The sequence below is a fragment of the Hakea prostrata genome, chromosome 2 (genome assembly GCF_041222555.1).
Source record: "Hakea prostrata isolate BN-2017 chromosome 2, UWA_Hpros_2, whole genome shotgun sequence".
In the NCBI taxonomy this organism is placed as follows: Eukaryota; Viridiplantae; Streptophyta; class Magnoliopsida; order Proteales; family Proteaceae; genus Hakea; species Hakea prostrata.
Window position 1 is genome coordinate 52619192 of NC_142601.1, and position 15505 is coordinate 52634696.

General features: G+C 37.4%; 2 protein-coding genes across 2 annotated transcripts; both read left to right on the forward strand.

The window, feature by feature from the left end:
- The first annotated feature begins 1358 nt into the window (after positions 1 to 1358).
- LOC149024835 (MLP-like protein 423) lies at positions 1359 to 2299 on the forward strand. Its single transcript, XM_089143002.1, has 2 exons — positions 1359 to 1624; positions 1740 to 2299. Exons 1-2 carry the CDS (start codon positions 1435 to 1437, stop codon positions 2015 to 2017), a joined length of 468 nt encoding a protein of 155 aa, XP_088999128.1. The 5' UTR covers positions 1359 to 1434; the 3' UTR covers positions 2018 to 2299.
- Positions 2300 to 13961: 11662 nt separating this feature from the next.
- Positions 13962 to 14664, forward strand: LOC149024836 (kirola-like). The gene is made up of 2 exons (XM_089143003.1): positions 13962 to 14224; positions 14333 to 14664. Exons 1-2 carry the CDS (start codon positions 14035 to 14037, stop codon positions 14602 to 14604), a joined length of 462 nt encoding a protein of 153 aa, XP_088999129.1. The 5' UTR covers positions 13962 to 14034; the 3' UTR covers positions 14605 to 14664.
- Positions 14665 to 15505: the final 841 nt, after the last annotated feature.

Consider the following 15505-nt stretch of genomic DNA (forward strand, 5'->3'; position numbering starts at 1 on the left):
CCAACAAGGAAGTGATCTAGACGGAGAGTCCGCATGTTTTGTTGCAAAGTCTAAGATATATATATGTAAAAATTCTTCAATGCAATGCTAACTTTTCACTCATAAAAGCAAAAACAAAAACAAAAAAGAAAAACAAGTTATGTGCACTCCTTGAATTTTGCCCTTTTTACAATTTGATATTTGGGGTATTATATCAACAAACCTAATGTGACATCATTGATATGAGCTGAAATTTAATGATGTTTTTAACCTTACTACATCATGATATAGATTTAACATGACATCTCCCTATTTTTCTTCCTCCCTCTCCGATGAACCTCTCCTTGCCCAGCCATTCTCCAACAAACCTACTTCTTCTGCCTATTAGGGATTAGATATTACTGTTTTCCATAGTTATTGTACACAAGCCAGATATCATTGTACGTTTTTTTTTTTTTTTTGATAGGATTGTATGATGTGTTATTTTTTAAAAAGTTTACGTCTTACCAAAAGATAAAGGAGATGAGAAGATAGAACACTTTATATTCCTCACTAACATCAGCTTATCATTTTTTATGAAATAAGAAACAGTTGTATGCATAAAATTAACCCAAAACGCAAAAGGAAGCAGCCGGATTCTTGGAAAAGTGCTTCTCTAAGATCTCATGAATAGGGAATTTGGCAAGTCACTTCCGTCCAATTCACCGTTTCTCATCTGTTGGACATTGAGAACTTCTCTATTTAAATATCATTTTATTCACCAGCTCTGTCTCCAGCTTCTGGATTTTAATATTTTGTAATTTTCTGGAAAAAAAAATTCTGTTTTACATTCAAGAGTTAAAGAGATTGTTAATGGACCATATTATCTTATGATAGAATTCCCATTATCAAAGCTTGGTTAAGTTCGAACCAAATTGATTTCTTCGATCCTATGGTAGAATACTAGAATTAATTCAACCAAAAAGGGAAAAAAAAAAAAAAAAAAAAAAAAAAAGGGAAAATTAGAATTAAATTATTAATGAAGTGGAGATTGTCAATGGAGACCAACATTAGATTTTGACTTGTGGTTCGAACTAAAACCCAAGCCCGCAGAGACCCACCCAGAAATTTTCCATGCTTGATGCTGTGGGCCAAATTTGGCTTTGGGTGAATCCCCAGAATAGGTCCGGTAGCCTCCAACCTCTACTTTCCTTATCTTTTTGAAGTGGTCGTCCGAATATATTCTTCCATGCACTAAGAGTTTATTTATGCTATCCAGAACTTTTTCTTGTGCAAAGCTTAGCTCAGACCACTATTCATGGATGGGCCAGCATTCCTCTCATTGTAGATATAAATATGACCCTTATGAGACTCTACCGTCTGCACCCAAAATCCACAAGACTTCGATCCCCAAGTGTGTCCTTGTTCGTTAATTTGTTTGGCCTTCTTGACTATATTTAAGGTGCATGCGAAAGCATGGATGATGCTAGTGGTAAGGTTGAGATAGAAATAGAGATACAATCTCCAGCAGACAAGTTCTTTGACATTTACAAGAACCATGCAGATCTTTACACCAAAGTTGCCCCTTGCATGTTCAAAAATGCTGAGATTATTCGAGGATGTGGAAAAAGCCCGAATTCTGTTATTCAAATAAAATACTCCTTGGGTAAGTATATATATATATATCTTTTGATACAAGGTTTTACATTACGTTCATAACTATGTTATACTAATCAGAATAGCTTGAATGGCAAAGATCTAATTGAGTTGTGATGTTACAGGGGGAGGACATGATGCTTTGACAGCAATGGAGAAGATCGAATCCATAGATGATGAGAACAAAAAGCTTGTGAAGAGTTTCTATGAAGGAGACATTGGGAAACTATACAAATCCTTCAGGGTGACAATGCAGACAATGTCCAAGTGTGGCAAGAACACAGTCAAATGGTCAGTCGAGTACGAGAAGGCAAATATGGAAGTACCTAATCCAACCCCCTATCTGGATTTCGGTGCCCAGTTCAGTACTAAGGCCTTCGATGCCCATGCTCTCACTGCATAGATCGAGTTTATTAACTGGAGTACACTACCTAGTTGAATAAAGAGTTGTTGCAAAAAAAGAAAAAAGACCAGAGACTCTTAATATATCTTAAGTAAGGATATTAATAAAGCTGCAGCTCTAGCTAATTTGTAACATCTCTCTGGATCCTCTATAGTACAAGCAAAGGATCATCCATTGCAACAAAGGGTGACAATCTGACTTTTATTAATCCAGTAAAAGGAAATATGAATGGAGTTAAGGAAGGCCGGGAGAAAAAATATAAATAACTAAATATGCAAACAAAGTTAAAAGGAAAAAGATTTCTTGACTTCTTGTACTGGGTTACAATTTATAACATAATTTGGTACCTGTGCACTTGTGAAATAAGGAATTTCAATGCATGAAGATAACAGAATTTTATGGGTTACTTACCTATGGAAGGTGTGTAAGTTAAAAATTCAGAATAAATACCTAAAGTATACATTCTTTAGACCAATGGAGACCATTGAAAACACGGCAAAATCTTTTCTTTTGTTTCCTATAAAGGACTAACTCTCTTGTTGATACTAAGATCTTCTCCTCTATGCTCCTCCTTTTTTATTGACTCAATAGAACAATCATTCTCTTTATACCTTCCTTATGTGCAGAAAATTATGTGTAATTGATTAGGGCTAATGGAGAGATGTAGCATTTCTATTAGGTTTTGGTGTTTTATATTCTGCAGCCTATATAATTATAGTTTTAGTTATATTTGTAATTGGATTTGGGATTTAGGTTCAATTATTTGTACATGAATAAAATATTAATTATATGTAGATTAGGGTTTTAGATTTTCCTATAAATAATATCTATGGATAGTCTAGATAAATTAATCCCTGCAAAGGATTGGAGAATCTATCATGGGATTCATCCCCTATCCCTAGAGGGGATGGGGGTCAACAAACAGTACCATTTCGTGAGGCGTGTGAGAGTGGTGTGAGTAAGTGATTTTGCAAAACCACATTAAAATTTTCGTGTGTTTTAATTCTATATTTCTTCTTTTTTTTTTTTATTTGTTATTTTTTTTATGTGTATCCTGTATTCCTAACAAGTGGCATTAATTGAACAAATGTGTGCAAAGATCTAAAAAAGAGAGGAATGATGCAAAGAGAATGGAGATGGATTGATCAAATGTACGACTCTTTGGTATAAAGATCATGAAAAAAAAAAAAAATTCTTGTGATTCTCCTTCGGACTTGAATATTGGTGATCGAAAAAGAAAAAAAAAAAAAAAAAAAGATCATGGAGAGATGATGGGATGCAAGTTGTCACACCCCACCCAGCCGGATCCGGTCATACCCGAATGCCCGTGGGGGTGATACACCGCAAGATCTAGGTTCAGTGACAAATCCATACAAAACATGATATAGTATAATTAAATGGACAAGAATAAATCAAGTTTATCATACTAAGTTATCAAAACCGAAATAATGGTTACAATCATCCATTACTTCAAAATAAAAATATAACATCAGAGTTTTTAAAAGAAAAGAGAGTAATTTTCAACGCAGCGGAAAACTAAAGTATACTAGTTCTCTAATGGAATCCCACCCAAAAGAATAGTCTTGATACTGGCATGAAGCTCCATGTGCGTCAACTTCTTCTTCGGTCATTCCTTCAAGAAGATATACTAGCAACGAATCCTCCATTTGGAAGAAGTCCTCATAACCTGCAGATAATCTAATAGAAAAGACATATAAAAGGAATGAGTTCAACGAACTCATGAGGTCAACTCAACATCATATCACACATTCATTTTCAAGATTTCACACCACACATATAACATGAATATCAATAATGTAATTAATGACAATGATATGATATGTGAATAATTATGCTCCTAACTCTATCATGAAGTCTCTATGGTAGACACGCATTAAGTCAAACACCAATCTTCTTTGGGCGGCCTCATCACTCTTCCCTCACGGCACTTAAGCACGTCCGTTGGGTTCTCCGCGGTTGTTGGGTAAAGTCTCATCGAGCCATGGTTGGGGATTAAGTCTCCACTCTCTCACATCACCATTGGTATAAGATCTGCGCGCGTGTCGGGGACAAACCTAAGCCCAGCGGTGGTCACACGGTCTCGTACTACAATGGTCCGGATATCTCCCCTCACGCCTAGTGCTCGTTGGTTCAATACCTTCCCACCTATGAATGTAATCCTCAACGGGAGGCATCTGTCGGATTACATCCCTTAACCCACTGATCATCCACATATAATAGACAGGATGATCTCCATGTCCTCTCACGGGTCATTTCACCGGTCTTGAGCGTCCATGAGCCCTTATCTATTATATGCAACCCTACCTCTCTATGATGATAGTGGGCCCGCTTGACATACGGGACCCACCACTAACATCACGGGTTAACCGGCTTCAATACCCCTACCGAAAGGGTAGTAGTACTCATGAGGTCACCTAACCAAACACTTCTAGACATGCCCTAAATATGTAAATTAGTAATCGGGAAAGAGCCAAGGGCACCATAGGAATGCGTCCCATACCGCCTCCTTTGGTATCCATGGCAGAAATGCCCAAAGGGCATTCCCATCCCAACCACAATATAAACAATCATATAATATCACTAGGGCAATGGGTGAACCCACAACCCTAGTAGAAAATACAAGGTAGAAGAAATAATAATATTTCTCCTCTCATACAATCACATTCCATTCATAACAACAATAATAGATTTCAAAGCAAGGAGCAACATCGAAGTAATAATAAACATAAATCATAGCAATTCATATTTAACAAAAGACATAAAATAACCACAAGATAATACTAAAGCAATACAAGATATCAATAATGAAAAGTAAATGACATCATTACACATGTAATATAAAGTTAAGTATATTCCTCACCTTTACTTTATTCTTCCTCCAATGATCAATAATCCTTCTCACAAATTAGTGACTAAAGATATATTAACCTATTCATGCAAAAGAAATAATTATCACAAATTAGAGCCAATTTGGGTTTCAAATGATATCTTAAAATCTTCCCACAAAAACCCAAATCCGAAAACTAGGTTAAAAAGGGTAGTTCTCAACCTCACTAGTGAATGGTCACTAATTTGCCACCAACTCGAAGTTTATAATGAAACAAAACTTTGGGAAAATCTAATTGAAACAAAAGGATCCACGGTACCCAATTTATTAAATTTGACCAAAATCAAAATGCCCCAAATTGGCTCTCAAATCACCCGTGGTAACTTAGAGAGTCAAATCTAAAATCTTGCAAGAGGATAAAGCAACTCCCAAACTCAAGGGAAACATTAATATAAGAAAATATAAGCATCTAGGGTACCTATCATTATTCCCCATAGATCCCTCAATAGAAGAGAAAAGATATCACCCCACAAATTAGGAAGGGACATTAATACAATAAAGGAAAGCAACCAAGATACCTAACGACCCCCTCAAGATTCCTCAAAAAGAAAGGAGAGAAAATACCACAAAATTGTGAGTAAGAGAAGCATTAAAGAAAATTAACCCGAATGATCCCAAAGATCGATCACAACACCGAAGAATGGAAACGCCCTCTTCGCCCCCCAAAGCCTCCGCCCAGCCCCAAAAATGACGGATGAGATAAAACATAAATAGGGTTAAAAACCAACAAGCCCCAAAAAAAATGGATGGGGTTGGTTCACCAAACGGCCAAACCGGCCATGGTTGACCCCAAAGAACCCGATTGATGATCTTGCTAAAGGTCACGATCGATTGAATTATTACGCAACGGATCCATCACGATCAAAAATACCAAAAACCCTACGCATGAGACAATCTTCACTTAAACTCTAGGAGAATTTTTGAGTCATTATAAGGGTCATCTACTAACATTTGTTTAATTTCCAATCCTTCGGGCTCGAATTGAATGGTCCACAATTGTCGCCGAATCAAGGCCCAGGTTCTCGGTCTTAAAACCACGGGTGAAAGGGGTAGAAATCTGGGGGATTTCACACAAGTCGTTTGAAAAAATAAAGAGGAATGGTCAGTTATTAATTGTCAAAAAGTGACAGCTATTTTTTTAACGTAGGAGGTAACAGTGGCCGTGAGGTTTGGCTGTTTTGCTTAAATCCTTTTTTTTTCCCCCCTTATGATGATTACATTGTGTTAAAAAAATAATATATATGGTTGAGAATCTAAGTGGTGGAACGTCAAACTAGTGCGGCAGGAAAGAAAAAAAATGTGTTATTTGATGGAGAAGGGAAGAAAGAAAACAAGGGGGGCGGGGGGTTTAGTTTTATCATTGGATTTTTTAGAGGGGTTTTGAACGGTTTTGTTGAAACAGATGGAGGTCAAGTTATTACTAGGATAAGGGGTATAAGCAAACAAAATTTGCAGGTTGTCTAGGTATCGAGAAAAGGAAAATCTGGGAAGGAAGTAGGTGATCTACCTTTCAAACTTAGTGACAGATGGAGATTTCTCAAAGTAAACTGCAACAATAGGAGAGATGTAGCCATGCCACATCGTAAGGAGGCGAAGAGCTGTACATGACACCCTAGGTGGGGGTGTGCCATGTTGAATTAGGTGGTGGTGGTTTGGAATGGCATCCCTGGTGAGGATGTAGGTAATGCAGTAAGGTATGCCGAATATACAAAGACGGGTGACTGCTGAGAAGTATCAACAATGATTTTCTTCAAGATGGTTTGCAAAATTCAAGCTAAGGTATAGATTGTTAGATTTTGGTGTATTGTGTTTTATTCCGTATAATTATAATTTGGTTGAATCTGTAATTGGATCAGGATTTGGGTTAATTACTTATATGGGGATAAAATTGTATTTATGTTGCGATTAGGGTTTTAAGTTTCAATATAATAGTCTCTGTGGGACTTTTAGATAAATCAATCCTTACAGGGGATTGGGAAATCCATCGTGAGGATTCATCCTTGAAAGGGATGGCAGTAGCACTTTATGAGGTGTGAATGAAGTGTAAAGGTTATCTAAAATAGTGGATTTTTTTTTATCATTGGTCGATGTAAGCAGTTTTGTCAAATCACGTTAAATTCCACATATGTTTTGATTGTGTCCTAAGAATTTATGTATATAGACAACCTATTAGACCTTCCATTAAGATCTAATAACGGTGCTTTAGCCCACATTAGCTAGTCTCCATGTCAAACCAAAATAACCTAGAGTCAATAAACTCCATTAAAATTCGTTTAATTAGAACTAACTGCATCTAACTATCTTCTGCAGGGAATTTAGATTAATCACGTAATTTTCCCTATACTTTTTGAGTATGCTTTCTTAGCACTGTCTACACCTCGGATGGCTGAGCAACAATTGCTTGGAATCTACAGCTTCTTAGGTTCTATATTTTTTGAATGTTTTGCCGAAAAGGACATGCCTAGTTTTACCCTAAATAAGCAAGAGTCCGGATCAGCTCCCCGACGGGGAGCACAAAGTGCTCCCCGACGGGTTCTGACCACACAAAACAGTGGGGCCCAGGTGAAAAACACTTTTTGGAAAAAATAAAAAAAAAAAACTTTTATTTCATCCGTGGGCCCCACTATTTGTGTGGTCAGAACGAGCCCCGGGGAGCACTCGTGCCACCCCGACGAGGTGAGGATCCGGATTCAAAAAGGCCGCCCCGCGAGAAGGCGGGCGCCCCCGGGGGGAGCCAAGAACGAGGAGGAGGAGGGGCGAGCACGAGGGGAGGACGAACCGCGCGGAGGAATGGACGACCGCGGGGCGGAGAGCTGCTTCCGCGAGTGCGAGCACGCGAGAAAGGAGTGGGCGAGCCGCATTTTATCCTTTATATCGAGCCAATGGCGACCGATGGAAACCACCCAAAGGTGGTTTCCAACGATTCGATTTTTAGGCAAAACGGGATTGTTGGAGATTCAGACTCACGAAGAAACCGATTCAAATTTTAACCAAACGCTTTTTTGTTGGAGTCATGATTCCCTTGAGTCTGATTCTGCAGAATTGCAGAACCAAACGCCACCTAAGCAAACCTCATTTTAGCATTTTGTACTTGATTTTGTTGTTTCCCATTTGATGGTCATGCTGACGGTGGAGCAAAAGTAAACTAAATCATTAAGAAATCATTCTTGTGTTTGGTATTAATTTTTTATTCCCTTCTTGTTCTTATTGGTACGTTCTTTCCCGTTCCTTTTAGTACGTAATTCAATTTTTATATGCATTCCTCTACTTTGCAGTGAAATTTGGGGAACCACGACTGACCTTCACTATAAAACCTTCACAAGAAATCACTCAATTTAGGCACCATTAAAAGCCTTTTACACTTCTACCGAAAAAAAAAAAAAAAAAAAAAAAAGCCTTTTACACTTCATTTTAATATCACCAAAAGGCTCTTGACCTGTCAAAATAACTAAAATACCTCTGGTCTTACATCTTTTTTCTAAGTTAATCATATACATAAAGGTCCTAAAACCAAAATGGTTATCCAATGGACATTCAAATTTTTTGCAATCTAGGATCAAGCTCAGCCAAGGACTTGAAGTATCGTAGCGAGTGTCTGGGTATTCGATAGAACCACTCCCATCGCTAGGCCTACTAGGCCTGACGGAAATCGCTTTAGTGCCGCGTGGCATTGAGTCCAATTGCCCCTTTTTTTCTTTTGCGCACTCTGAGTGCAACTGCCTACCGTTCTTCTTCTCGAGTGAAATAGAAACCTATTGCTTTGCGCGCTAGGACCTATAAGACTATGCAATGTACGCGCTAGCCTCTATGCCTTTGCTAGGAATAATCCTATGGCGAAGGATCGGGCTGTGAGCTCGAACTGGAGGAGGAAGATGGGCGGAGTTGCATGGACACACACCACCAAGGATTTTGTTTGCAGAATCGAAAGAGATGGGTCCGATTGGCACAAAAATAACAGTTTTTGGTTCTCCACCCTACTCGGCTTAATTTGTTACCCAGACACTCATCCTGAGCAATCTCTTCGGTGTACTTCTTCAATTTTCTTTTCAATTCCATTAATTAAGTCTAAAAGAATTTCAGAATTAGTGGCAAATGAGCTAAAGCTTGACGATAATAGTTGTGGACTTTTCCCTCCGAAGAAGCCATGAATTTTTTTAATGAGAACACAGCTAAATTGTGATTCTATGAGCAAAAGCTTTTTGTAGGTATTCTAATGTTATTTTCGATCTAAAACAGCTAAGGTTATAGATTTGAGGAGCTATTGAACCATTGATGGCAAGACTTTAAGAGGCTTGGAGATGTTGAAGAACAATTTCACCAGCAATTGGGTAATCCACAAGACCTAGAACTAACCTCCGTGTAGGTTTTCTATATTTGCAGAGACGAGCCAAGATCTATTTTCAACTGCCTTCACCGGAGTTTTAAAAGGATAGACTGGGTCGTTGCTTGGGAATTGAAGTAGATAGGTGAAAAGAGAGGTTCTAAAGAAGAAATAGGGTTGAAGTTAGAATAGGAATTCAACATGAACTTCTGAATTTCATTTTCTATCTGGGCATAAAATGATAATTTCCCCTTAGCTGTTAATAGCCAAATGACATGTTAAGTTTTATGAACCTTTTTGTAAGGTTTGCAAAGTAGGGGAAGAGGGTTCCATGCGTTCTGCTGCAAAATCGAGAGGTACATGTAAAAGTTTCTTTTCTATACTCTTCAAACTTATTGATTGATAGGGTTTCAACCTCTGATGAACCTCTCCTTGCCCAGTCACTCTCCAATAGACCTACCCCTATTTACCAAACGCTCAACATCACTCAGCCTTTCTCCTATGGACCTCACGCCCCTTGCCTACAACTTTATGATGAAGTTACATTCATGCACTGCTCATTTCTGTATTTCTTTCATGTGTTACTAAAAGGTAAAGGAGATAAGAAGATAGACCACTTTCTATAGAAAAAAGAAACTTTACGTGTTACTAAGAGGTACAGAAGATAAGAAGATAGAACATTTTCTCGTATTTGCAATTCCTCATTAACATTGGCATATCTTCTTCAGTGAAATAAGAAACAGTTGCATGTATAAAGTTAACTCAAATTCAACTCACCAAGAGGGATGAGAGTTTGGATTTAAGACCTCTTTGATCTCAATGCCTTTTGCATAAGAGGTTATTATCACTAGAAGCACATCCACAGAAATTGTATATATATTTAGATTTCAATTTATAGTCACCAGCTCTCACTCTAGATTCTCTAATTTATGTTTTTTCTTATCGGGAAAAAATTTATGTTTTCCCTTTCTTGGGGGAAAACCGTGAATTTCTATTTTCTGTTCAAGAATTAAAAAGATTATTAATGGACCGTGATCTTAATTAAAACCCAAACCCTAAAATTTCATGCTTGGCTCCATTGGCCAAATTCAGCTTTGGGTGAATCCCCAGAATAGCTGCGGCTATCCTTTTCTTTTGAAGTAGACATGCGAATATATTCTTCCTAGCAACCCATTACTCCCACTGAAAAATATATTGTCCACCACTTTTTTGTTATATAAAGCTTAAATCAGGACCACTACTCATGTATGGGTCTAAGAGAATAGTCCCTCTAGCATCTACCTTTTTAGATAATAAAAGGGGAAAAAATATATATTAAAAGTTAAACATCAGATCTAAGTATTTCAATGATCTCCCAACAACATCCAAATTTCCAATTAAAACATTATTTTTTGCGATCTAGGATTAATGATGATATTGTGATTTGGTTTCCCATATCCCTATCTTCTGCCAAATGTAATAGGTTTTGAGACGGGAATAGAAGGATGTTGAAGAATAACAATTTCACCAACTGGTTTATCCATGAGGCCAAGAACCAACCCCTAGGTAAGCGAGGATCTATTTTCTACTGCCTTAATAAGAAGTTTTAAAATGATGGATCGGGTTGTTGCTTGGAAACTGAATAAAGCATCTCTCAAAAGAGAAGTTTTAAAGAAGAAATAGAAATATTGAGGGTGGAATAGGAATTTCACATTATCATTTAAAATTCATCTTTTATTTGAAGCTAAAATGGTAATTTCTTCTCAAATGTTAACAACTAAGGGATGATGCTAAGTTTTGTAGAACTTTTTTATATGATTATTATACATATTGTGTGGGGCCTACGTCTGAAATGTCAAGGAAGCACCAACGAGAAAGTGATCTGGACGGCCGGGGGGTTTTGCATATTTTTTTACAAAGCCGAAGATACATGTAAAAATTATTCAATGCAATGCTAACCTTTTCACCGAAAAAACAAACAACAAAAAAGAAAAACAAGTTACATGCACTCCGTGAATTCTGCCCCTTTTGCAAGTTGATATTTGGAGTAATGTGACATCATTGATATGAGAACCTTACTACATCATGAAATAGATTTAACGTGACATTTCCCTATTTTTCTTCCTCCCTCTCTGATGAACCTTCCACTCCTTGCGAGCCATTCTCCCACAGATCTACCTCTTCTCACCTATTAGGGATTAGATATTATTGTATACCATAGTTATTGTACATAAGCCATATATCATTGTATGATGTTAGTTTTTTTTTTTTTTTTTTTTTTTCCTCATAGGATTGTATGATGTGTTATTCTTTTAAAAGTTTACACCTTACCAAAAGATAAAGGAGATAAGAAGATGGAACACTTTCCATATTTTGCTATTCTTCATTAACATCATTTGATGTTTTAATCTTTTAAAAGTATATGCCATACCAAAAGATAAAGGAGATAAGAAGATAGAACACTTTCCATATTTGGCTACTCCTCACTAACATCAGCTTATCATCTTCTATGAAATAAGAAATAGTTGGACGCATAAAGTTAACACATAATGCAAAAGGAAGCTGCCGGATTCTTGGGAAATTGAATCTCTAAGATCTCATGAAAGGGGAATTTGGCAAGTCACTTCCATCCAATTCACCATTTCTCATGTGTTGGACATTGAAAATTTTTCTATTTAAATATCTTTTTATTCACTAGCTCTGTCTCTAGTAGGGGCGTCAACGGTGCGGTTTGGAACCGTTTTGGGCTGGGCTTAGCGGTTTCGGGCTGAAAACTCCCCAGTCCAAACACAACCCATTTAAAAGATAACGGTTTTGGTGCAGTTTCGGTGCAGTGCAGTTTGGGTTCGAGTTGACTAGCAGTTTGGGTTATGTTGGGCTAAAGGTTTGAACTAAATTAAAAACCACATCACAGATCTCATCTCCAACCTAACACTTATCACTTATCACTTATCAGATACGTTTGGTAATAAAACCTAAAACTACCAAAACATATGAAGATTAATCCAATAAAGCATAATTCTAATTCTAGAAGATCCATTATTGGTTTTGTTTAACAACTTAAAACGGCCAATTGAGTGCTGACATGAAGTTTTGTCTTGATAATGGTCTCCTTACCACATCACTATCATGTTTCAATACTCTTTTTGAATGATGATCTAATGCGTTAGGTTGAGGGTGAGTGGTGACCAAGACAAAAGTACTATCAGTGAATGACACAATTAAGAGTTAATATGAAAACTAAAATCCATATTCTCGACCCACAAGGCAACACAGACACACAAAGGTATTCACATGATGGTCTGTGAATCTGTGATCATTGGCAAGAAGAACCAGCAAGATGTGATTGTGAGGTTACCTGGAATCTCCGAGGAGATGAAAAGTGAGAGAAAGAAGAACCAAGAAGATGAAGACTGAAGAGTAGTCGAGCACAATCATCACCGCTGCTTGCTTGTTGCTACTGGAGTTGACATAATCGACGAGGAGATGAAAGGCGAGAAAAAGAAGAACCAAGAAGATGAAGACTACAAAAGCAGTCAAGCACGGTTGTTGGCGTTGCTTGCTTGCTACTGTTAGAGTCTAAATAATCAACGAGGGGATGAAGGGCGAGAGAAAGAAGAACCAAGAAGATGAAGACTACAAAAGCAGTCGAGCATAGTTGTCGGTGTTACTTGCTTGCTGCTACTAGAGTTGCCATCGCCGAGAGGATGAACAGGAGAAAAGGTAAAAATGTGAAACAGGGAAAGTGAAACCCTTATTTGATTTTGTGAAATAGTGAAAGTGAAACACTGAAACTGCTAAAAGTTAAAACTTAAAATCAAAGAAATTTGAAAGTTGAAATTGTGTGAAACACTGAACCGTAAGGGTTATTACTTATTAGGGTTCAAATTCAATGGTTCATTTAATATTTTAATTTAATTTACACTAACAGATTAACGAGCTGTGGTTCGAGCCTATAGGTTCAGGCTAGTGGGGCCGCACATGGGCTGGTCCGCCCCAGCCTGAAACCGTTCAGGCCGAGGGTAGCACGGCCCATTCAGGTTTGGTTCGGGCCGGTTCGGGCTATAACAGGCCAGTTTTGTGTAATTTTAACGGTTCGGGTTGAAAATTGACGCCCCTAGTCTCTAGCTTCTAGATTTTATTTTTTATTTTAATTCAAGAGTTAAAGAGATTGTTAATGGACCATATTATCCTATGCTAGAATCCCCATTATCAAAGCTTGGTTAAGTTCGAACCAAATTGATTTCTTCCTATGGTAGAATACTATAATTAATTCAACCAAAAAAAAGAAAAAAGAATATTAGAATTAAATTATTAATGATGTGAAGATTGTCAATGCAGACCACCATTAGATTTTGACTTGTGGTTAGAAGTTAGAACTAAAACCCAAGCCCGCACGAGGCCCACCCAGAAATTCCATGCTTGATTCTGTGGGCCAAATTTGGCTTTGAGTGAATCCCCAGAATAGGACCGGCAGCCACCACACTTTTCTTTCCTTATCCTTTTGAAGTGGTCGTTCGAATATATTCTTGCACTAAGAGTTTATTTACGTTATCCAGCACCTTTTCTTGTACAAAGCTTAACTCAGACCACTATTCATGGATGGGTCTAAGAGAACCATCCGCCTAGCATCTACTTATACATATATATTTAATAATCAACGGATGCGGTGGGCCATTCCTCTCATTGGAGATATAAATATGACCCTTATGAGACTATCATCTGCACCCAAAATCCACAAGACTTCCCCAAGTGTGTCCTTGTTCGTCAATTTGTTTGGCCTTCTTGACTATTTTAAGGTGTGAAAGCATGGCTGCTACTAGTGGTAAGCTTGAGATAGAAGTAGAGATACAATCTCCAGCAGACAAGTTCTTTGCCATTTACAAGAACCATGCAGATCTTTACACCAAAGTTGCCCCTTGCATGATCAAAAATGCTGAGATTGTTCGAGGATGTGGAAAAAGCCCGAATTCTGTTATCCATATAAAATACGCCTTTGGTAAGTATATATGATCTTTTGATACAAGGTTTTACATTACGTTCAACTATGCTATACTAATTAGAATAGCTTGAATGGCTAGGATCTAATTGGGTTGTGATGTTACAGGGGGAGATGATGGCTTGACAACAATGGAGAAGATCGAATCCATCGATGATGAGAACAAAAAGCTTGTGAAGAGTTTCTATGAAGGAGACATTGGGAAACTGTACAAATCCTACAGGGTGACAATGCAGACAATGGTGAAGTGCGACAAGAACACAGTCAAATGGTCTATCGAGTACGAGAAGGAAAATATGGAAGTGCCTGCTCCAACCGCCCATCTGGATTCCATAGCTCAGTTGACTAAGGCCTTCGATGCCCATGCTCTCACTGCATAGATCGAGTTTACAAACTGGAGTACTCTACCTAGTTGAATAAAGAGTTGTTGCAAAAAAAGAGACTCTTAATATATCTTTAGTAAGGATATTAATAAAGCTGCAGCTCTAGCTAATTTGTAATATCTCTCTGGATCCTCTATAGTACTAGCAAAGGATCATCTATTGCAACAAAGGGTGACAATCTGACTTTTATTAATCCAGTAAAAGGAAATATGAATGGAGTTAAGGAAGGCCGGGAGAAAAAAAAATAATAATAAATAACTAACATGTTCATGGCAAAAAGTCTGTCGCAATTGACACTTTTTCTTGTAGTGAAATATGAATGGAGTTAAGGAAGGCCGAAAGAGAAAAAAAAACTTAACATGCAAACAAAGGAAAAAGGAAAAAGATTTCTTGTACTGGGCAGCTGATCCACATTAATAGTCAAAGTATTGCCATTTGATAAACCCTGGTCACAATTTATAACACAATTTGGTACCTGTGCACTAGAGAAGTAAGGAATTTCAATGCATTAAGATAACAGAATTTTATGGGTTACTTACATATGGAAGATGTGTAAGTTAAAACTTCAGAATAAGTACATGAAGTATATATTCTTTAGGATCAATTGGAGATCATTGAGAACGTAGCAAAATCTTTTCTTTTGTTTCCTATAAAGGACAAACTCTCTTGTTGATACTATGATCTTCTCCTCTATGCTCTTCCCTCTTTATTGGCTCAATAGAACAACCACTATCTGTATTCCTTCTGTATGTATAATTGATTATGGCTAGTGGAGAGATCTAGCATTTCTATTAGGTTTTATTGTCTTGTATTCTACGGGCCCATATAATTATAGTTTCAATTATATTTATAATTAGATCTAGGTTTTGGGTTCAATTACTTGTACAAGAATAAAATT

What these genes read in the sequence shown, in the direction of transcription:
- LOC149024835 (XM_089143002.1), top strand. Translation starts at nt 1,435, where the DNA reads ATGGATGATGCTAGTGGTAAGGTTGAGATAGAAATAGAGATACAATCT. An exon ending in TCAAATAAAATACTCCTTGG is followed by an intron (nt 1,625 to 1,739) that starts GTAAGTATATAT and finishes GTGATGTTACAG; the next exon opens with GGGGAGGACATGATGCTTTG.
- LOC149024836 (XM_089143003.1), top strand. Translation starts at nt 14,035, where the DNA reads ATGGCTGCTACTAGTGGTAAGCTTGAGATAGAAGTAGAGATACAATCT. An exon ending in CCATATAAAATACGCCTTTG is followed by an intron (nt 14,225 to 14,332) that starts GTAAGTATATAT and finishes GTGATGTTACAG; the next exon opens with GGGGAGATGATGGCTTGACA.